Raw genomic sequence first — 22159 nt, forward strand, 5'->3', positions numbered from 1 at the left:
CCCATGTCCCCTGCATCGGCAGGCGGACTCTCAACCACTGCGCCACCAGGGAAGCCCCATTTTATTTTTATTATTTATTTATTTATTTATTTTGGCCACACCGTGCAGCTTGCAGGATCTTAGTTTCCCAACCAGGGATTGAACCTGGGCCCCCAAGAGTGGAAGCGTGGAGTCCTAACCACTGGACCAACAGCTTAACCATCTTAAAGCATACAATTCAGTGGCATTAAGCACGTTCACAGTGCTGTGCCACCATCGCCACCGTATTTCCCGACCATCTTCATCACCCCCAAAAGAAGCTTCAGCAGTCACTCTAATCTCCCAACTCGTAGCCCCTGGCAACCACTAACCTACTTTCTGTCTCTATGGATTTGCTTACTTTGGGAGATTCGTATAAAAGGAAGCATACAGTAGTGGCCTTGCGTGTCTGGCTTCTTAATGTCATGTTTTCAAGGTTCATCCAGGTTGTATCAAGTGTCACTGCTTCATTCTGTCTCATGGTGGAATAATGTTCCATTGGATGGAGATGCCGCATTTTGTTCATCTGTTCACAAGTAGATGGACATTTGGGTTCCCACGTTTTGACGATTATGCATATTGTTTATGTGATTTGATTGTTTTTCGTGGTATGAACAGCCACATGTAGGCAGTGCTATTATTATCTCTGAATTACGGAGGAGGAAGTAACAGTCTTGAGGAGAAGGTTTAGTAAGACGAGAAGCTGGGGGTTGAACCTGCAGCTCTTGGTAGCGATGGGGTTAGCTCACCTTTCTGTCTGGCTGGGCGCATCTCTGTGTTGCAGGACCTCGGCCAATGCCTGGGTTGAGTACTGGCCAGTCTCTCGGGACACAGCCAGCAGGAGAGCTTTGGGGGTCCTGGAAGCCACCAAGCCCTTCCCAGTGATGCCACTTGGAGTCCCAGAGCCTGCATCCAGGCTGGCACTGCGGGGGGAAACAGAGGGAGGCAGGGTGGCTCTGGGGCGCCCCTGGAGAAAGCAGCCCACATGCTCTCAACCACCTTGCTTCTCTCAGCTGTGTCTTGAGCGCCCTTCCCTACCTGGACTGCTCCAGCTGCCCACCTCTCAGTGGGTACCCAGCCCCATCATCTGCATCAGCCCTCCATTCGGTTGCCGGGCACACGGGATGTTGTTCTGTGGCTTAGCATCCTCCGGAAACTCAGGTTGAAGTCTAAGTGCCTTAGTCTGACGTGTGCGCCCCCCACTCCTGGGCCCCTGTTCCTAGTCTGCCTCCCACCCGTGCTAAAGGGCTTGGAGCTCCCCGAGTTCTTCCCACTCTGCCTGCGCCAGCCCTCAGCCCCTGGGATCCCATCGGGCATCACCTCCCACCCCATCCCCGTGGACTGGAAGCCCTATTCCAACTTTGGTGCTCCTTGGCAAGTGGACACTGCACTTAGGACCCTGGATCCCAGCGAGGTGAGGGCTCTGCCTTTTGTGTCTGCATCCTTGGCATCTGGCAGGTGCCCAGCAAACCAGAGGCACTCAGTAAATATCTCTTAATGAGTGGTGGGGGCACCTGTCAGAGGGTTGAGCAGATACAGGTGTGCCACGGAGGAGTCCGTCAGGCCCTCACACCCCTGAGGGCAGCCCAGATTCTGGGAGGAAGAAGCAAGTGGTATTCTACATGCCCCTCACCACCAGGCTCAAATAGTCCTGACCACCCCGTAGCGGACGTGGGTAAATGGGGATCTTCGGTTTCCTCTCAAGTCACGTGAGGGAGGCTGGACCTTGTGGGAGATTCCGGGCCTGTTTCTCGGCGCCCAGTCCCCTCCCGCCCTCCTTCCTGAGTGTTGTCTCTGACCCCTGGTCTGTACGGTCTCCTTCCCCAGTGACTCCTTGCTTAGCATACCAGGGCGGCAGCCTGACCGTTGGGGCCAGGGCCAGGCAGAGACCCCATATCCATTAGCACCCCACTCATGCACTTTCTGTGTCCGTAGATTTGCCTGTTCTGGGCATTTCACATCAATGGAATCACACACTATGTGGCCTCTTGTGTCTGGTTTCTTTGCCTCAGCAGAATGTGTTCCAGGTTCATCCATGTTGTAGCAGGTGTCAGTACTCCATCCTTTTTATGGCCAAATAATATTCCATTGTATGGATAGAACACTTTTTTATTAAATCAGTTTTTAATCAAATATTCTTGTTTCCTTAAATATGTAGTTTTTAGTAAACAAGCAAACTGAATATGGAAGGAAAAAACTATTTGTGCTGCCTGCCTTTTTTCTTCTTCCAGTTTTACTGAGATATAATTGACATACAGCACTATATAAGTTCAAGGTGTGCAGCATAATGATTTGATTTACATACATCACGAAGTGATGATCGCAATAAGTTTAGTGAACATCCATCATTTCATATAGATACAAAATTAAAGAAATAGAAAAAAACCTTTTTTTCTTGTGATGAGAACTCTTAGGATTTTCTCTCAGTAACTTTCACATATAACATACGGCAGTGTTAATTATATTTACCACGTACATTACACCTCTAGTACTTATTTTTTAAATTTAATTTTAAATTTCTATTGGTGTATAGTTGATTTACCATGTTGTGTTAGTTTCAGGTGTACAGCAAAGTGATTCAGTTATACATATACATATATCCATTTTTTTTCAGATTCTTTTCCCATATAGGTTATTACAGAACACTGAGTAGATTTCCCTGTGCTATGCAGTAGGTTCTTGTTGATTATCGGTTTTATATGTAGTAGTTTGTTTATGTTCATCCCTAACTCTTGATTTATCCCTCCCCTCCATCTTTCCCCTTTGGTAACCGTAAGTTTGTTTTTGAAGTCTGTGAGTCTGTTTCTGTTTTGTAAATAAGTCCATTTGTATCATTTTTAAAACTTCCACTTATAAGTGATATCATATGATATTTATCTTTCTCTTTCTGACTTACTTCACTCAGTATGACAATCTCTAGGTCCATCCATGTTGCTGCAAATGGCATTATTTCATTTTTTTTATGGCTGAGCAATATTCCATTGTATATATGTACCCCATCTTCTTTATCCATACCTCTTTCAGTGGACATTTAGGTTGCTTCCATGTCCTGGCTATTGTAAGAGTGCTGCAGTGAACATTGGGGTGCATATATCTTTCAAATTAGTTTTCTCCAGATACATGCCCAGTAGTGGGATTGCTGGATCGTATGGTAGTACTATTTTTAGTTTTTTAAGGAACCTCCATACTGTTCTCCACAGTGGCTGTATGCATTTACATTTCCACCAACAGTGCAAGAGGGTCCCCTTTCTCCACACCCTCCCCAGCTTTTGTTTGTAGACTTTTTTTTCAACATCTTTATTAGAGTATAATTCCTTTACAATGGTGTGTTAGTTTCTGCTTTATAACAAAGTGAGTCAGTTATACATATACATATGTTCCCATATCTCTTCCCTCTTGCGTCTTCCTCACTCCCACCCCTCTAGGTGGTCACAAAGCACGGAGCTGATCTCCCTGGGCTATGCGGCTGCTTCCCACTAGCTATCTATTTTACGTTTGGTAGTGTATATATGTCCATGCCACTCTCTTACTTTGTCCCAGCTTACCCTACCCCCTCCCCATATCCTCAAGTCCATTCTCTAGTAGGTCTGCATCTTTATTCCCATCTTGCCCCTAGGTTCTTCTGACCTTTTTTTTTCTTTTTTTAGGTTCCATGTATATGTGTTAGCATACAGTATTTGTTTTTCTTTTTCTGACTTACTTCACTCTGTACGACAGTCTCTAAGTCCATCCACCTCACTACAAATAACTCAGTTTCGTTCCTTTTTATGGCTGAGTAATATTCCATTGTATATATGTGCCACATCTTCTTTATCCATTCATCTGTTGATGGACACTTAGGTTACTTCCATGTAAGAATGCTCAACATCATTAATCATTAGAGAAATGCAAATCAAAACTACAGTGAGATATCATCTCACACGGTCAGAATGGTCATCATCAAAAAATCTACAAACAGTACATGCTGGAGAGGATGTGGAGAAAAGGGAACCCTCTTGCACTGTTGGTGGGAATGTAAATTGATACAGCCACTATGGAGAACAGTATGGGGGTTCCTTAAAAAACTAAAAATAGAACTACCATACGACCCAGTAATCCCACTACTGGGCATATACCCTGAGAAAACCATAATTCAAAAAGAGCCATGCACCAAGATGTTCATTGCAGCTCTGTAGACTTTTTTTTTTTTGCGGTACGCGGGCCTCTCACTGTTGTGGCCTCTCCCGCTGCGGAGCACAGGCTCCGGCCGCACAGGCTCAGCAGCCATGGCCCACGGGCCCAACCGCTCCACGGCATGTGGGATCTTTCCAGACCGGGCCACGAACCCGTGTCCCCTGCATAGGCAGGCGGACTCTCAACCACTGCGCCACCAGGGAAGCCCTGTTTGTAGACTTTTTGATGACGGCCATTCTGACCAATGTGAGGTGATAGCTCATTGTAGTTTTGATTTGCATTTCTCTGATAATTAGTGATGTTGAGTGTCTTTTCATGTGCTTTTTGACCATCTGTATGTCTTCTTTGGAGAAATGTCTATTTAGATCTTCCACCCGTTTTTTGATTGGGTTGTTTTTTTGATATTGAGCTGCATGAGCTGCTTTCTTAATCCATTCACCTGTTGATGGACATCTGGGTTGTTTCTACCTTTTGGCTGTTGTGCATCGTAGTGCTGTGAACATTCATTTATGGGTTTTTCTGTGGGCGTATGTTTTCATTTATCTTGGTTATGTACTTAGGAGCAGAATTTCTGGATTGTGTGCTAAATCTATGTTTAATTTATTGAGGAGTCACCAAACTCTTCCACAGCAGCTGCGCAATTTTCCATTCCCACCAGCAATGCCTGAGGGGTCCAGTTTCTCCACAGTGTCCCCAGCGCTATAGGTATTTTCTGTTTTACTTTCATTATAGCTGTTGAAGTTTAAATTTTTTTTAATTTAAATAAGATTACACAGGTAATCCCTATTGCAGAAGAGTTAAAGGACAGATAAGCAAAGATAAGGAGCTAGAGGAGGGAAATGTCCTGTCATTCTACCATCTGGAACAATTTACTATTTTGTTGTGAACCTTTCGTAATTTTTCTTGTGCACACACTTGTATAACAATATTAACTTGGATGTAAATGAGATCTTTGTTGCCTGTTGGTTTTTCCATGTAATGATATTCCATGAACATTTTCTGATGTCCCACGATATTTTAAACATATTTTCTCAGGCCGTGTAGGATGCACCAGGATTTATTTAACCCGTTTCCCGTGGCCCGGCATTGCCCCAGTTTTTTACTGTTTGAAACAGGCAACGATGATTACTCTTATCTGTTTATCTTTGTACGTATGTCTCGGTTACTCAGGACTCATTCCTAGGGATCAAGTTGCTGCTTCAGAGCGCGTATACCAAGCCCTCTCCAGCACAAATATAATGCGAGGTGGAATAAGTCTAAATTTTCAACGAGCAATAGATGGAATGTAATTCCCGATTTTCTAGTAGCCACATTAAAAAAAAAAAAGGAAAGAAACAGGTGAAGTTAGTTTAATAATATATTTAACCCATTATAACTAAAATATTATTTCAAATATAATTAATATAAAAATTATTAAGACAGTTTACGTTTTTTTCGTACTAAGTCTTTTAAAGCCGGTATGTTATTTTACACTTCAGCACATTTCAGTAGCCACATGTGGCTCTGTATTGGACAGTACAGGTGTATACTTTTTTGTTTAAACTTTTGATACAAAATGACAAGTCACTCCGCCCCGCCCCCGCCCCCAAAATTGGGCAGATTAAACTCCCACCAGCCCCATGGAAGGGTGTATATTTCCCTCAGGTTGAAATCTAATACCCAAAATAACCAGGTGGAGATGCCAGGCTCAAGGTGTCTCTGCCTCCCGTTCCCATGGCAACTGTGACCTCACAGGGGCCTGGAGAGAGGGCTCAGAGTGAGGAGCGGGGAAACTGGAAAAGATTCCATCCTGGGAACCCTTGAGGGGACAACAGACAGGGCCTTCCAGGGTGTGACATGGGCACATGTGTATCAGGAGCTCACGGGACAGACCTTATAGGGGGCCCAGGGTCAGCCTGGGGGGCTGGAGTTGAGGGCACAGGAGCTTAGCTGAGGGCTGAGCTCTTAGCTCTGAGGATTTGAGTGCCAAAAAGAGGGGACCAGAATTGGGGAGTTTGTCCTCCTAATTCCAGGACAGAAAGGTGCGTGTGTCATGTGTGCATGCACTTCGGATGCAGTTAGCTGGAAACTCTTCATTAGAGAAATCTGGTCTGAGATGGTTTATGGTTTCCACAGTGCTTCCTGTCTGTGTGACCTTGGGCAGGTCTCAGTGTTCCCATCTCTAGGTTGGGGAGAAAACTGTGCCTACCTGATAGGATTGATTGAGAGTTATGTGAGCCAAGGCTTGTCAAGAGTAAAGTTGAACACAGTGCCCAGGACACAGCTTGACGAATGCCTGTTGTTAATTAATGGCTATTGTTGTCATGATTATGCACTAACTTCTTTTTTAATGTCTTTATTGAGATATAACTCACATCCCCTGCATTTCACCCATTTAAAGTGTCCTCAGTTGGGGGCTTCCCTGGTGGCGCAGTGGTTGAGAGTCCGCCTGCCGATGCAGGGGACACGGGTTCGTGCCCCGGTCCGGGAAGATCCCACATGCCGCAGAGTGGCTGGGCCCGTGAGCCGTGGCCGCTGAGCCTGCGCGTCCGGAGCCTGTGCTCCGCAACGGGAGAGGCCACAACAGTGAGAGGCCCGCGTACCGCAAAAAAAAATAAAAATAAATAAATAAATAAATAAAGTGTCCTCAGTTTGTAGTATAATCACAGGGTTGTGTAACAGTCTAATTTTGGAACATTTTCATCCCCGTCAAAGAAACTCCTTTGCTATTAAGCAGTGATTCCCTCTCTCTTTCCACAGCCCCAGGCAACCACTGGTCTACTTTCTGTCTCTATGGCTTTGCCTCTCTGAGTGTTTTGTATAAATGGAAACCCGCCAGGCGTGGCTTTATGATGGGCCTCTCTCACTTATTTTTCATGGAGGTGGTTTAGGAGCGTGTGGTTGGCCTTAATTTCTGATCATTATTCCACAACAGATCAGTGTATTTAAAAAAAATTACTGAAATATAGTTGATTTACGATGTGTTAGTTTCAGATATATAGCAAAATGACTCAGTTATACATATATGTATTCTTTTTTAGATTCTTTTCCATTATAGGTCATTATAAGATATTGAGTATAGTTGTCTGCTATACAGTAGCACCTTGTTGTTCATCTATTTTATATATAGTAGTGTGTGTATGTTAATCCCAAACTCCTCATTTATCCCTCCCTCCCCCCTTTCCCCTTTGGTAACCATAAGTTTGTTTTCTATGTCTGTAAGTCTATTTCTGCTTTGTAAATAAGTTCATTTGTATCAAAGATTCCATATATAAGCAATATCATATGATAATTTGTCTTTCTCCGACTTACTTCACTTAGTATGATAATCTCTAGGTCCATCCATGTTGCTGCAAATGGCATCAGTGTATTTTTTTTTGATCTGTGAGTGAGAGCTGAGAACTCTAATTGGCCAGTGTAATCTGATCACCTAAAGCGAGGCAGTGTGGGGTGTCAGTTAAAAAGAAAACCTAAACTAAACCACACCTGTTCTGCCAGACAAACTAAGTTAAAATCCTGGGTCTGCCTCTTTGAAGTTTAGTGACCTTGAGCAGGTTACTGATCTGTGTGTCTGTAAAATGGGAATCGTCTGTCTTTTGGTCATTGGGTCATGGAGATGATTAAATAAGCACGCACGTGCCCAGGATGCAGTACTTGCCAATGAATGATTCACCACTAACAATATTTTTGAGATCCCTCGGCTGTCGCATGTGGGACCGTATTGTGTGCTTAAAATATTCATTACATGACTAATAAATATATATTGTATAAGAGACGGTTTGGAAAATATAGATGAATCAAAGCAAAACAAACGTAGTCTTTAATCCCAGCATTGAGAGATAATTGCTATTATTATTTGGGGAAAACAGGTTGATTTTCTTTCCTTACTTATATACATTTGTATATATTTAGATGTTTTCCCAATGGGCGTTCATGCTGTTTTCATAGCAGTTGTTTTTAGACAACATTATGTTGGAATGTATGTTCACATTCAGTACACAACTGTCACTTTTAAACGCAGCATCTTTTTTTAAAAATTGGCTGAACCTACCATAAAGTATTTAACTGATCTGCTCTTGGTGGGCCCTGAGGTTGAGTCCAATTTTTACACTATTGTAGAGAATGCAACGGTGAACAGTCATGTACTCATCTTGTTGTACCCGTTGGATTTATTCTTTCAGGATAAATCCCTGCCAAGTAGAATTGCTGAGCTTCTTAAGTAAATGTTTTATTGCGATGTCACATACAGAAGAGTGCATCACTAGTGAGCATGCAGATCCCAAAACTTTCTGAGAACACATCTGTTGTAACCTGCAGCCGGATCAAGAATTAAATGCTTCCAGTTCCCAGAAACCCTCTCATGCCCCATTCAAATTACTGCCCCATCAAGGGCAACTTCTATCCTAACTTGTAAAAAAATTCAGACGTTATTATGAGCCATTTTAGGTTAACAGCGAAATTCAGGGGAAGGTACAGAGTTTACTCATGGCCCCCTGCCCCCCCCCACAGCCTCACCCACTGTCAGCATCCCCCACCAGAGAGGACATTTGTTACAATTGATGGACCTCCATTGATACATCATCACCCAGAGTCCACGGTTTACATGAGGGTTCCCTCTTGACGTCCTACATCCTGAGGGTTTGGACAAATGTATAGTGACATGTATCCATAATTATAGTATCATACAGAGTAGGTTCACTGCCTTAAAAATTCTCTGTGCTTCGTCAGCTCATCGCTCCCCTGGTAACCGCTGACCTCGTTGCCGTCTCGGTAGTTTTGCCTCTTCCAGAATGTCATGTAGTTGGAATCGGACCGTATGTAGCCTTCCTATCCTGACTTAACACTGCAGATGAGTTTTGCCCGTTTTTGAGCTTTATGTAGATGGAGTCATAAAGTAGGTACTCTTCTGCTTGTCGTTATGTTTTGGAACTCACCCAAGTTATTGTCCATACTGTTTGTTCATTTTCACTGCTGTATCCTATTCCATTACTTGCATATACCACACACTTTATTCTGCCATTGCAGGGCATTTGGATAATTTCCAGTTTAGGGCTCTTCAGATCGTACTGCCATGAAATCCTTCTACACATCTTCTCCTGTGTGCAAATATGCATTTCTGTTGGGTATGTACTTAACTTAAGAGTGGAATGGCCAGACCATGGAATACACGTATGTCCGTGCTAACATATATATGATGTAAATGGCTGTATTTTCCTCCAGAAAGGTGATAACTGTCCCCAAGGATTACCTGACCTTTCCGAGTGTCAGCTTCTACATCTGTAACATGGGATGCAGCCTCCTCCCAGAGCGTCATGAGGAACAGATGAGCTAATGTGTGGAGATGAGCCCCATTCCCCCAGCACATAGCAGCCCTTCAGGATGGGTTGGTCATTGTAAAGAGTATTTTCTAGCCAACAACAGCTTCTAGAAAGGCTTGAGAATTCTGAGTTGCATATTCTTTTTTATTTCGAATATTTATTTATTGATTGATTGATTTTGGCTGCACCGGGTCTTAGTTGCTGCACACGGCATCTTCATTGCGGTATGCAGGATCTTTTTTTTTTTTAGTTGCTGGCATGCGGGATCTTTTAGTTGTGGCATGTGGACTTCTTAGTTGCGGCATACATGCGGGATCTAGTTCCCAGACCAGAGATCGAACCCAGGCCCCCTGCATTGGTAGCGTGGAGTCTTACCCACTGGACCGCCAGGGAAGTCCCCTGAGTTGCAGATTCTTGAAGAGATCACAGCTCGAGCCTGAGGCTAAAAAAAATATGAAGTAAAGTAAGGTGACCAGTTGGCCCCAGAAATTAGCTACCTCTGGAACAGGAAGAGAAAAGATGCTTACGGGATGAGAAATGCCAAGAGGATGGTGCGGGGAGAGAGCCCTTCCCCAGCCCAGCCACCATTTCGGAAAGTTTTGTTTTGTTTTTTTATATTTATTTATTTTATGTTAATTTTTTTTTTTGGGGGGTGCATTGGGTCTTCGTTGCTACGCGCAGACTTTCTCTAGTTGTGGCGAGCGGGGGCTACTCTTCATTGCGGTGTGCAGGCTTCTCATTGTGGTGGCTTCTCTTGTTGCGGAGCACGGGCCTTAGCCATGTGGGCTTCAGTAGTTGTGACGCACGGGCTTAGTTGCTCTGCAGCATGTGGGATCTTCCCCGACCAGGGTTCGAACCCGTGCCCCCTGCATTGGCAGGCGGATTCTTAACCATTGTGTCACAAGGGAAGCCCCATTTCAGAAAGTTTTGCCTGAACTGTCCATAGTCCCCAGGCACCAGGCCTGAGGGCCTCAAACACTAGGGTATTCTGGGAAAAGAGGTGATGTTGTGTAGCAGTTAAGGGTGGGCTGTGCAGCTGGGGAGATTTGGGGTTGAATCCCAGTTCTACCAATCACAGTTGTGTGATCATAGCGCCCTCTGAGCTGCACTTTTCCAATGATACAACAGAGGGAAAAAGTATCTATTCACAGGGTTGTTTTGAGGAGGAAGTGAGAAGGTACACGTAAGGGTTTAATATTGTGCGTTTCATAAAATAAGCACTGACACGTGGGTGGAAGCCTTCTAAAGCTTGGAACCCACCAGGCCCAGTCTTAGCTGTGGAATAAACAGGGCCTACCCACCAAAAATGGTAATTAAAAAAAAAAAAAAATGTAGGTTTTCTAAAACAATTGGGGGTGGGGAGAGGGGGGAATTGGATGACGGCAGTCAGAGGGTACGATCTTGCACTTATAAGGTAAATCAGTACTAGGGATGTGATGTACCACATGATAAATAGAACGAACGTTGCCGTATGTTATACATGAAAGTTGTTAGGAAAGTAAATCCTAACAGTTCTCATCACATGGAAAAAAATAGTTTTTTCTTTTTTTTTAATTAACTTTTATTGGAGTACAGTTGATTTTCAATGTTGTGTTCATTTCAGGTGTACAGCAAAGAGATTCAGTTATGCGTATACATATTTTCATTCATTTTCAGATCCTTTTCTCATATAGGTTATCACAGAGTATTGAGTAGAGTTCCCTGAGCTGTATAGTAGGTCCTTGTTTGTTATCTATCTTATATACAGTAGGGTGTGTGTGTCAATCCCAAACTCCTGATTTATCCCTGCCCCCAGCTTTTCCCCTTTGGTAACCATAAGTTTGTTTTTGATATGTGTAAGTCTGTTTCCGTTTTGTAAATAAGTTCATTTGTATCATTTTTTAAAATTAGATTCCACATATGAATGATATGATATTTGTCTTTGTCTGACTTCACTTAGTATAATTTCTAGTTGCATCCACGTTGCTGCAAATGGCATGATTTTCTTCTTTTTTTATGGCTGAGTAATATTCCATTGTATATATGTACTACATCTTCTTTATCCATTCCTCTGTCAGTGGACATTTAGGTTGCTTCCATGTCCTGGCTATTGTAACAGCACTGCCGTGAACAGTGAGGTGCGTGTATCTTTTTAAATTATAGTTTTCTCCAGATATGTGCCCAGGAGTAGGATTGCTAGATCATATGGTAGTTCTGTTTTTAGCTTTTTAAGGAACCTCCATACTGTTCTCTATAGCGGCTGTACCAATTTACATTCCCACCAACAGGGTAGGAGAGTTCCCTTTTCTCCACACCCTCTCCAGCATTTATTGTTTGTAGACTTTTTGATGATGGCCATTCTGACTGGTGTGAGGTAATACCTCACTGTAGTTTTGATTTGCATTTCTCTGATAATTAGTAATGTCAAGCATGTTTTCATGTGCTTTAGGCTATCTGTGTGTCTTTTTTGGAGAAATGTCTACTTAGATCTTCTGCCCAGTTTTTGATTGGGTTGTTTGTTTTTTGATATAAGAGCTGCATGAGCTGTTTGTATATTTTGGAGATTAATCAATCCCTTGTTGATTGCTTCGTTTGCAAACATTTTCTGCCATTCTGTGGGTTGTCTTTGTTTTGTTCATGGTTTTCTTTGCTGTGCAGAAGCTTTTAAGTTTAATTTGGTCTCATTTGTTTATTTTTATTTTCATTACTCTAGGAGGTGAATCAAAGAAGTTATTGCTGCAGTTTATGTCAGAGAGTGTTCTGTGTTTTCCTCTAAGAGTTTTATAGTGTCTGGCCTTACATTTAGGTCATTAATCCATTTTTTAAAATTTATTTATTTGGCTGCACTGGGTCTTCGTTGATGCGCGCAGGCTTTCTCTAGTTGCGGCGAGCGGGGGCTACTCTTTGTTGTGGGGCACGGGCTTCTCATTGCAGTAGCTTCTCTTGTTGCGGAGCACGGGCTCTAGGCACGCAGGCTCAGTAGTTGTGGCTCGCGGGCTCTAGAGCACAGGCTCAGTAGTTGTGGCGCACAGGCTTAGTTGCTCCACAGCATGTGGGATCTTCCCAGACCAGGGCTCAAATCTGCATTGGCAGGCAGATTCTTAACCACTGCACCACCAGGGTAGTCCCCATTAATCCATTTTGTTTATTTTTGTGTATGATGTTAGTGTTCTAATTTCATTCTTCTACATGTAGCTGTCCAGTTTTCCCCAGCACCACTTATTGAAGAGACTGTCTTTTCTCCATTCTATATTCTTGCCTCCTTTGTCATAGATTCATTGACCATAGCTTTGTGGGTTTATTTCTGGGCTTTCTATCCTGTTCCATTGATCTATATTTCTGTTTTTGTGCCAGTACCATACTGCTTCAATTACTGCAGCTTTGTAGTATAGTCTGAAGTCAGGGAGCCTGATTCCTCCAGCTCCATTTTTCTCTCTCAGGATTGCTTTGGCTATTTGGGGTCGTTTGTATTTCAATACAAATTAAAAAAATTTTTTGTTCTAGTTCTGTGAAAAACGCCATTGGTAACTTGATAGGGATTGCATTGAGCCTGTAGATTGCCTTGGGTAGTATAGTCTTTTTGACAATATTGATTCTTCCAGTTCAATAACGTGGTATATGTCTCCATCTGTTTGTCTTTTATTTCTTTCATCATATCTTATAGTTTCCTAAGTACAAGTCTTTTGCCTCCTTAGGTAGGTTTATTCCTAGGTGTTTTATTCTTTTTGCTGCGATGGTAAATGAGATTATTTCCTTGATTTCTCTTTCTGATCTTTTGTTGTTAGTGTATAGGAATGAAGAGATTTCTGTGTATTAATTTTGTATCCTGCAACTTTACTGAATTCATTGATGAGCTCTAGTAGTCTCCTGGTAGCATCTTTAGGATTTTCTGTGTATAGTATCATGTCATCTGCAAACAGTGACAGTTTTACTTCTTTTCCAATTTGGGCTCCTTTTGTTTCTTCTTCTTCTCTGTTTGCCGTGGCTAGAATTTCCAAAACTGTGTTGCATATAAGTGGTGACTTTGGACATCCTTGTCTTGTTCCCGATCTTAGAGGGAGTACTTTCAGCTTTTCACCATTGAGAATGATGTTAGCTGTGGGTTTGTCATATGTGGCCTTTATTATTTTGAGGTAAGTTCTCTCTATACTCACTTTCTGGAGAGTTTTTATCATAAATGGGTGTTGAATATTGTCAAAAGCTTTTCCTGCATCTGTTGAGATGATTATATGGTTTCTATTCTTCAGTTTGTTTCTGTGGTTTATCACACCGATTGATTTGCAGATATTGAAGAATCCTTGCATCCCTGGGATAAATCCCACTTGATCATGGTGTATGATCCTTTTAATGTATTGTTGGATTTGGTTTGCTAGTATTTTGTTGAGGATTTTTGCGTCTATGTTGATCAGTTTTATTGGTCTGTAATTTTCTTTTTTTGTGTGGTATCTTTGTCTGGTTTTCGTATCAGGGTGATGGTGGCCTCATAGAATGAGTTTGAAAGTGTTCCTTCCTCTGCAATTTTTGGAAGAGTTTAAGAAGGATGGGTGTTAATAACTCTTCTCTAAATGTTTGATAGAATTCACCTGTGAAGCCATCTGGTCCTGGACTTTTGTTTGTTGGAAGTTTTTTAATCACTGTTTCAATTTCAGTACTTGTAATTGGTGTTCATATTTTGTATTTCTTCCGGGTTCAGTCTTGGAAGGTTGTACCTTTCTAAGAATTTGTCCGTTTCTCCTGGGTTCTCCATTTGATTGACATATAGTTGTTTGTAGTAGTCTCTTATGATCCTTTATATTTCTGTGGTGTCTGTTTAACTTCTCCTTTTTTCATTTTGAATTTGACTGATTCGAGTCCTCTCCCTTTTTTTCTTGATGAGTCTGGCTAAAGGTTTATTAATTCTGTTTATCTTTACAAAGAACCAGCTTTTAGTTTCATTGATCTTTTCTGTTGTTTTCTTCGTCTCTACTTCATTTTTTTCTGCTCTGATCATTATGATTTCTTTCGTTCTACTAACATTGGGTTCTATTTGTTCTTCTTTCTCTTGTTGCTTTAGGTATAAGGTTAGGTTGTTTATTTGAGATTTTTCTTGTTTGCTGAGGTAAGATTGTATTGCTATATACTTCCCTCTTAGAACTGCTTTTGCTGCATCCCATAGGTTTTGGATCATTGTGTTTTCATTGTCATTTGCCTCTAGGTATTTTTTTTTTTGGTTCCTCTTTGATTTCTTCAGTGATTTATTAAATTTTGCATATGAGATGATGGACATTCACTAAACTTACTGTGGTCATCGTTTCACAGTGTATGTGACTCAAATCATTATGCGGTACACCTTAAACTTATACAGTGCTGTACATCAATTATATCTCAATCAAACTGGAAGGAAGAAAATGAAACAATTGAGGTTATCTAAATACATTGCCCACAACAGCAGTGATCAAAATTCTATTTCTTTTCCTTCCACTTCTCTTGCTTTACCAGATTCTCTGTACACTTCTTACTACGGGTCTTCCAAATCACTTCCGGCACCAGCCTGAACCACTTTCCCCCTTCCCTCCTCCTCTGTCTCTTTTAATGTGACATAGGAAGCCCCTTTTTCAGCGGGGAAAATGCCCATCTCCAGGAGTGGGAGGGGAGGAAGTCAGACAAGCAGGTACCATCTCTTTAATGAGCTGAGGAAAGAGAGGGTGACCTGGTTCACATTTGTCCTGTCCCAGGAGCTGTTATTAGTAGTAACTGTCTTTTTTTTTTTTTTTTTTTTTTTTTTTTTTTTTTTTTTTAGTAGTAACTGTCTTATTGCTAAGGGGGCAGAGCTAATAATAATAACCCCAGAGCTGTGTTACCAGGAGGAATGGCAAACCCGTTCTCTGCTTCTTCATCCTGAGCTCCGTTTTGCCTTGGTAGGAGATGGCGAGAGAATGAATGGAACAGGAGGGTGAGGGTGAGTCTCCAGCCTCCCTCCCGTAGCTCCGAGTTCAGAGGTCAATGATGCCTTTCTCACTTTTTTTTTTTTTCTCCTACTTTTTAGTCTCGTCTGACCAGATCGAGCAGCTCCACCGGAGATTTAAGCACCTGAGTGGAGACCAGCCCACCATTCGGTAAGATCAGCAGCTGGGTTTGGGTGTCGGACAGGGCTATGACCTTTGGGGATGTCCCTTTCCATTCATCTCTTCCCCTGAGTGCTGGCTGGCTCTCCCAGAGCCCCTGGGTAGCCCCATTTCCTGAGACAAAGCTGTAGTTGTTGTAGTTGTCGCTTTTGGTTCCTTCTAGACAAGATGTCCTCAGCCGGGAGGAAAAGAATCTCATCTGTTTCTACTGGGATCAGAAAATTATAACTGGAGTGAAAACAGGGGGCGGGGACAAAGAGCTGGTCAGCCACCCCTACCTCACCTTGCCTTCCCTGGAACCCCAGACACACATGACGGGCCTTTTGAGTGCCAGGATCACTCCCAGCGCTGGGCACCCCAAAGATGAGTCAGTTGTGGTGCGGCTCAGTTCAGGGGCTTGAATGCTGTCACGAGGCCCCGGCTCTTAACCCCGCTTCCTCTGGTTGGTAGTTCCAGCCTCAGATTTCTGTCCGGGAAAATCACCATTTCACCTTGCGTTATTTAATGTGAATCTTTTAGAAGCTGGGTGGTTTACCTTTTTGTGAGGAGGAACGCCTTGGACTGTTTGCCTTCTACGAGAGTGTGTTCGGTCTTAGGTGGTGGTTATTTAGAACTAAGTTAGTGAGAAGTCCTAGTCAGTGAGTCGAGCTCAAAGTTGATGAAAAAGCTTCGAGGTGAACTAAAGCAAGCAGTTTCCAATGTAAAATGAGTACTGTTCTACCACAAACTTTCTAACAGATGTAGTTTCCTAAAATAGACATTCAGAGTCTCAAGATTACAGTCTTGGAGCTTTAAAATAAACCTTTAAATAGTCCAGGGAAACATGTTTTTTTCCTTAGTAAATGGACTTAAAATTTAACTAAATTTTTATGGAAAGCAACATATAAATACTATCCACTTTCTCTCGTCTGTGTAAACAAAGGCATGTTGTTAATCCAGTGCGTTATATATTCTCAGAGCATCCGTTTCCAGAGCTCAGAGTCTGGGGGTCTCAAGGTTCTGATGGCCTCTGCTCTCAATTTGATTATATCCAGGGTGGGAGTAAATTAAATCAGGACTGACTTCTTGAATTCTACACATCTCACTCACTAAGCCCACTGAAGAGCCCAGCAAAAGTTCCTCTGGCTTCTCATTGGCTCTGATGGGGTCACATGCCCAGCGCTGAGCCAATCACCATAGCCAGGGGTTGGAAATGCAAATTGTTTTTTTTCCCAGAGCTGTGAGTGAGCAGGGCTGGGTCATCTGCCAAGGGCAGGGGTGGAGGGTGGAGTGATTTCCAAGGGCTTCCTTGGACCAGGGGCTGAGGAATGGGTGCAGGTCTCAGGGGAGGTGACACATGTGCACCTGGATTTTGGAACGTGGAAGTGTCAAGGGCAGCCTTCATTCCTTTGGAAATTCATGGGCACGTGCTCTGTGCCAGGTGGGCAATATCTGTGCTGGCAGGCGGGACCACCATGCAGCTCGCAATTGGGGGTGTGTGAAAGCGGGGCCCCCTTAAGATAATTTTCCAACCAAGCTGTGCCCCCAGCCCTATCATAAGCTGCCTTGGGCTTCTCATTATTATGGGTCTGGGGTCCATGTGTCTTGGCTTGGTGAGAGGTCTCAGGTTCAAATTCCACATGTGTTTTCAGACTTGGGGGAAGCAGAGACAACACCCAGACTTGGGAAACATATCATATTTGGATCATCCATATCCCTGGCTGCGTGACTTCGGGTTAATTGTTCTGTTTCTCTGAGCCTGTCTCCTCCGTAAAGTGAATGTGGTCATTTGGGATTTGATTTAAGCAGTGAAGCTGAGCAGATGCAGGATGCTTCTGCTCTGAGCTGGGTTCCTTGGCATTTGGCAAACAGGACTGTCATCATTCGACCGTTGGTGAGGTCATGAGGACCCACCTTGAGATGTCCAAGCAGTGGCCATTGATTATAGGGCTGGAGTGGAGGTGGGGAGCACAGGTGCTGTGTGAGCAGGAGGCGGCAGTGCTGGTGGAGGCCCCTCCCACTTTGAGATTCCAGCATCCGAGCCCTGACTGTGTCGCCCAGAGGCCCCTCGTGGGCTTTTGCAAGGATGTACTGAAACGTTGAGCTCTACACTGGTTCTTTTTTTTTTTTTTTTTAATGTTATTGAAGTATAGTTGATTTACAATGATCTGTTAATTTCTGCTGTGCAGCAAAGTGACTCAGCTGTACATATGTATATATATTCTTTTCCATTATGGTTCATTACAGGGTATTGAATATAGTTCCCTGAGCTATACAGTAGGACCTTGTTGTTTATCCATTATTTTTTTAATTGAAATATAGTTGGTTTACAAAGTTGTGTTAATTTCTGCTGTGCAGCAAAGTGACCCAATTATACACATATATACAGACTTTTTTTTAAGTTATTTTCTGATCTTTTTAAAATTTTATTTTATTATTTGGTTGCACAGGAGGGATCCATAGTTGCGGCCCACGGGCTCCTTAGCTGTGGCATGCGAACTCCTAGTTGCAGCATATATGTGGGATCTAGTTCCCTGACCAGGATCAGACCCGGGACCCCTGCATTGGGATCGTGGAGTCTTAACCACTGCCCCACCAGGGAAGTCCCTACATTCTTTCTCATATTCTTTTCCATTATGGTTTATCCAGGAGATTGGCTATAGTTCCCTGTGCTATACAGTAGGATCTTGTTGTTTATCCATCCTGTATATACTAGTTTGCATCTGCTAACCCCAAACTCCCAATCCTTCCCTCTCCCTCGGCAACCACAAGTCTGTTCTCTATGTCTGTGAGTCAGTTTCTGTTTTGTAGATAGGTTCATTTGTGTCATATTTTAGATTCCACATATAAGTGATATCATATGGTATTTGTCTTTCTCTTTCTGACTGACTTCACTTAGTATGGTAATCTCTAGGTCCATCCATGTTGCTGCAAATGGCATCATTTCATTCTTTTTTATGGCTGAGTAATATCCCAGTGTATATATGTACCACATCTTCTTTATCCATTCATCTGTTGATGGACATTTAGGTTGTTTCCATGTCTTGGCTATTGTGAACAGTGCTGCTATGAACATAGGGGTGTATGTATCTTTTTGAATTATAGTTTTGTCCAGGTACATGTCCAGTAGTGGGATTGCTGGATCATATCGTAATTCTGTTTTTAGTTTTCTGAGAAACCTCCATACTGTTTTCCATAGTGGCTGCACCAACTTACATTCCTGCCAACAGTGTAGGAGGGTTCCCTTTTCTCCACACCCTCTCTAGCATTTGTTGTTTGCAGATTTTCTGATGATGCCCATTCTAACTGGTGTGAGGTGATATCTCATTGTAGTTTTGATTTGCATTCCCTAATAATTAGTGATGTTGAGCAGCTTTTCATGTAACTACTAGCCATGTGTGTGTCTTCTTTGGAGAAATGCCTATTTAGGTCTTCTGCCCATTTTTGGAGTGGGTTGTTTGGTGTTTTGTTGTTGAGTTGTATGAGCTGTTTGTATATTTTGGAGATTAAGCCCTTGTCGGTCACATCATTTGCAAGTATTTTCTCCCATTCCGTAGGTTGTCTTTTCATTTTGTTTTAAATGGTTTTCTTTGCTGTGCAAAAGTTTGTAAGTTTGATTTGTTCCTATTTGTTTATTTTTGTTTTATTTCTATTGCATTGGGAGACTGACCTAAGAAAACATTGGTATGATTTATGTCAGAGAATGTTTTGCCTATGCTCTCTTCTAGTCTTATGGTGTCATGTCTTATATTTAAATCTTCAGGCCATTTTTTAGTTTATTTTTGTGCATGGTGTGAGGGTGTGTTCTAACTTCATTGATTTACATGCAGCTGTCCAACATTCCCAGCACCACTTGCCGAAGAGACTTTTTCCCATTTTATATTCTTGCCTCCTTTGCTGAAGATTAATTGACCATAGGCATGTGGGTTTATTTCTGATTCTCTGTTCTGTTGATCCATTTGTCTGTTTTTTATCAATACCACACTGTTTTGATTACTGTAGCTTTGTAGTATTGTCTGAAGTCTGGGAGAGTTATGCCTCCTGTTTTTTGTTTGTTTGTTTTTTTTTTCCCTCTCCAGATTGCTTTGGCAATTCTGTGTCTTTTATGGTTCCAAGTAAATTTTTGGATTATTGTAGTTCTGTGAAAAATGTCATGGGTAATTTGATAGGGATTACACTAAACCTGTAGATTGCTTTGGGTAGTATTGTTCTTTTAACAATATTAATTCTTCCACTGCAAGAGTATGGGCTATGTTTCCATTTCTTTGAATCGTCTTTAATTTCTTTTATTAATGTTTTATAGTTCTCAGCGTATAAGTCTTTCCACCTCCTTGGTCAGGTTTATTCCTAGGTTTTTTTGTTTGTTCGTTGTTTTTGGTGTGATTTTAAAAGGTATTATTTTTTTACATTCCCTTTCTAATGATATTTCATTGTTAGTGTAAAGAAATGCAACTGATTGCTGAATGTTAACCTTGTATCCTGCTAGTTTGCTGAATTCATTTATCAGATCTACTAATTTTTGTGTGGAGTCCTTAGGGTTTTCTATATGTAGTATCATGTCATCTGCATATAGTGACAGCTTTACCTCTTCCCTTCCAATCATTCTATATATAATAGTTTACATCTGCTAATCCCAAACTCCCAATCCCTCCCTCTCCCAACCCCCTCCCCCTTGGCAACCACGAGTCTGTGCTCTGTGTCTGTGTGTCTGTTTCTGTTTTGTAGATAGATATATTTGTGTCATGTTTTAGATTCCACGTATAAGTGATATCATATGGTATTTGTCTTTTTCTGACTTCACTTAATATGATAATCTCTAGGTCCACCCATGTTGCTGCAAATGGCATTATTTCATTCATTTTTATGGTTGAGTAGTATTCCGTTGTGCATATGTTCTATATCTTCCTTATCCATTCATCTGTTGATGGACATTTAGGCTGTTTCCATGTCTTGCTATTGTGAATAGTCTACACTGGTTCTTTCCCAGCATGAGTGTATGTGCAAATCACCCGGGTATCTTGCTAAAACGCAGGTTTTGATTCACAGGACCGTGGCGGGGCCTGGGACTCTGCATTTTTAACTGCCATGGGCAGTCTTGGTGAGGTGCCTAGAATCTGAGGCTGGCACCCTGTTTGCCCTCCAGGCTTGGATACGTGGTGCTATCCACCCCCAGGTGCTGAGAGGTCCATGTGCAGCCTCCTATTTCCCATGCCTCGTAGGTCAAGCCAGGACTTGGGAAGGTTTGAGCTGGTGACTCTGCCCGCCACCCTGCACCCCACTTACGTATCTCCTGCACACCCACCCCTGGGAGCACCATATGCATTGCGCTTTCCACCCCTGCCCTCAAGCAAGCCCTGATTATATCTACCTGGACCCAGGGAGCAGCCCCTGCTCCCGAGCCCTCGGGGGCTCCCCAGTCAATGTCATGTCCATGCCCTTTAGCTGGGGTCCACCAGGGTCTTCAGCTGCTGGGTTTTGCTTTGCTGAGGTCTCAGTGTGGACACCACCTCCTCCAAGACACCCTCCTGCCTCCTAACCCCCACAGATTCCTCCTGGGGGTGCCCCAGCCCAACATTTACAGCACAGAGTTGTAACTGCCCCCCTTCCAGCCACCCATCCCCTGCAACAGACTGTCGGCCCCTTGCGGGGCAGGAACTGGGTCTGTTCCCCTGGCTCTAGTGCTGAGTCCAGGGCTTGTAACAGGGTCGATGCTCTGGGAGTAGTTGATTGATTGAATGAATGAATGAATGAATGAGAGAGCAAAGGAGTGAGGAACAAGTGAGTGAGCATATTGACTAGAGGAGTTCTCTGTAATCCATCGAGCATGGTTAGATGAGACCTGTTGTTATGTATAGTCTTTCCCTCCTTATATATTCCTGGTAGAAGAATTCATCTGGGAGCCCGGCACATGGGGACTGTTCGCAGGTAGAAGCTATTGTTTCAGCGTGTTTCGTGCTGCACAGCCTGTTCCACCTTATACAACCCCACAGGTAGTGGTAGGAACACCTGTTCTCCCCGTTGGACACATGTGAAGGTGAGGCTAGGGGAGGTCACGTACCTGGCTCCTGGTCACACAGCTCATACATGGAGGAGCTGATTTGAACCCGGTGCTGAGATCCCTCTGTAAGGAAGCTGGGGGCATGGCTTTGACTTGCGAGTGTCCCGTGAGGGCCTCAGTCTCCCCGCTCTGCTCTCTGAGGACCCTCCGCCCTTACCATCCTGGGATGGGGGGTATCATTCCCAATACCACAGTGCCTGCTGCAGTGGCTGCAGTCTCTGCTGGGCGGGTAGTATCAGCTATACACAGTGATAGCCCGGCCCAGCGTGCAGGAAGGAGGTAACACCACTCGACTGCAGCGCTTATGCAAACAGGCCTGCAGGAAGGGCCTCTTCCCAGTGCCCTGGAACTGCTTTGCCTAATTCTAGTCCACCCTCCAGGGCCTGGAGAAGGGTGATGGGGCAGTTTTTCCAGTCCTCCTAGGCTTTCCTGCACGTTCTCCCTGGGCAGAAGGGATGAGCAGCCCTGGACTGTGATCTGGTCCCCGTTCTGCAAAGGGTTTCCTGTGTGGCCCCAGGCTGGGCCTTCAACCTCTCTGATCTCTGGGCATG

The 22159-nt window shown here is 43.2% G+C and overlaps 1 protein-coding gene across 1 annotated transcript in view; it reads left to right on the forward strand.

Moving 5' to 3' along the window:
- TESC (tescalcin) overlaps positions 1-22159 on the forward strand; it is a 67471-nt gene that overhangs the window by 12551 nt on the left and 32761 nt on the right. Inside the window, exon 2 of the mRNA XM_007455856.1 lies at positions 15493-15562. Coding sequence (XP_007455918.1) covers positions 15493-15562 — 70 coding nt within the window. The remainder of the gene's footprint in view (positions 1-15492; positions 15563-22159) is intronic.

The sequence above is a fragment of the Lipotes vexillifer genome, unplaced genomic scaffold (genome assembly GCF_000442215.2).
Source record: "Lipotes vexillifer unplaced genomic scaffold, Lipotes_vexillifer_v1.1 scaffold970, whole genome shotgun sequence".
In the NCBI taxonomy this organism is placed as follows: Eukaryota; Metazoa; Chordata; class Mammalia; order Artiodactyla; family Lipotidae; genus Lipotes; species Lipotes vexillifer.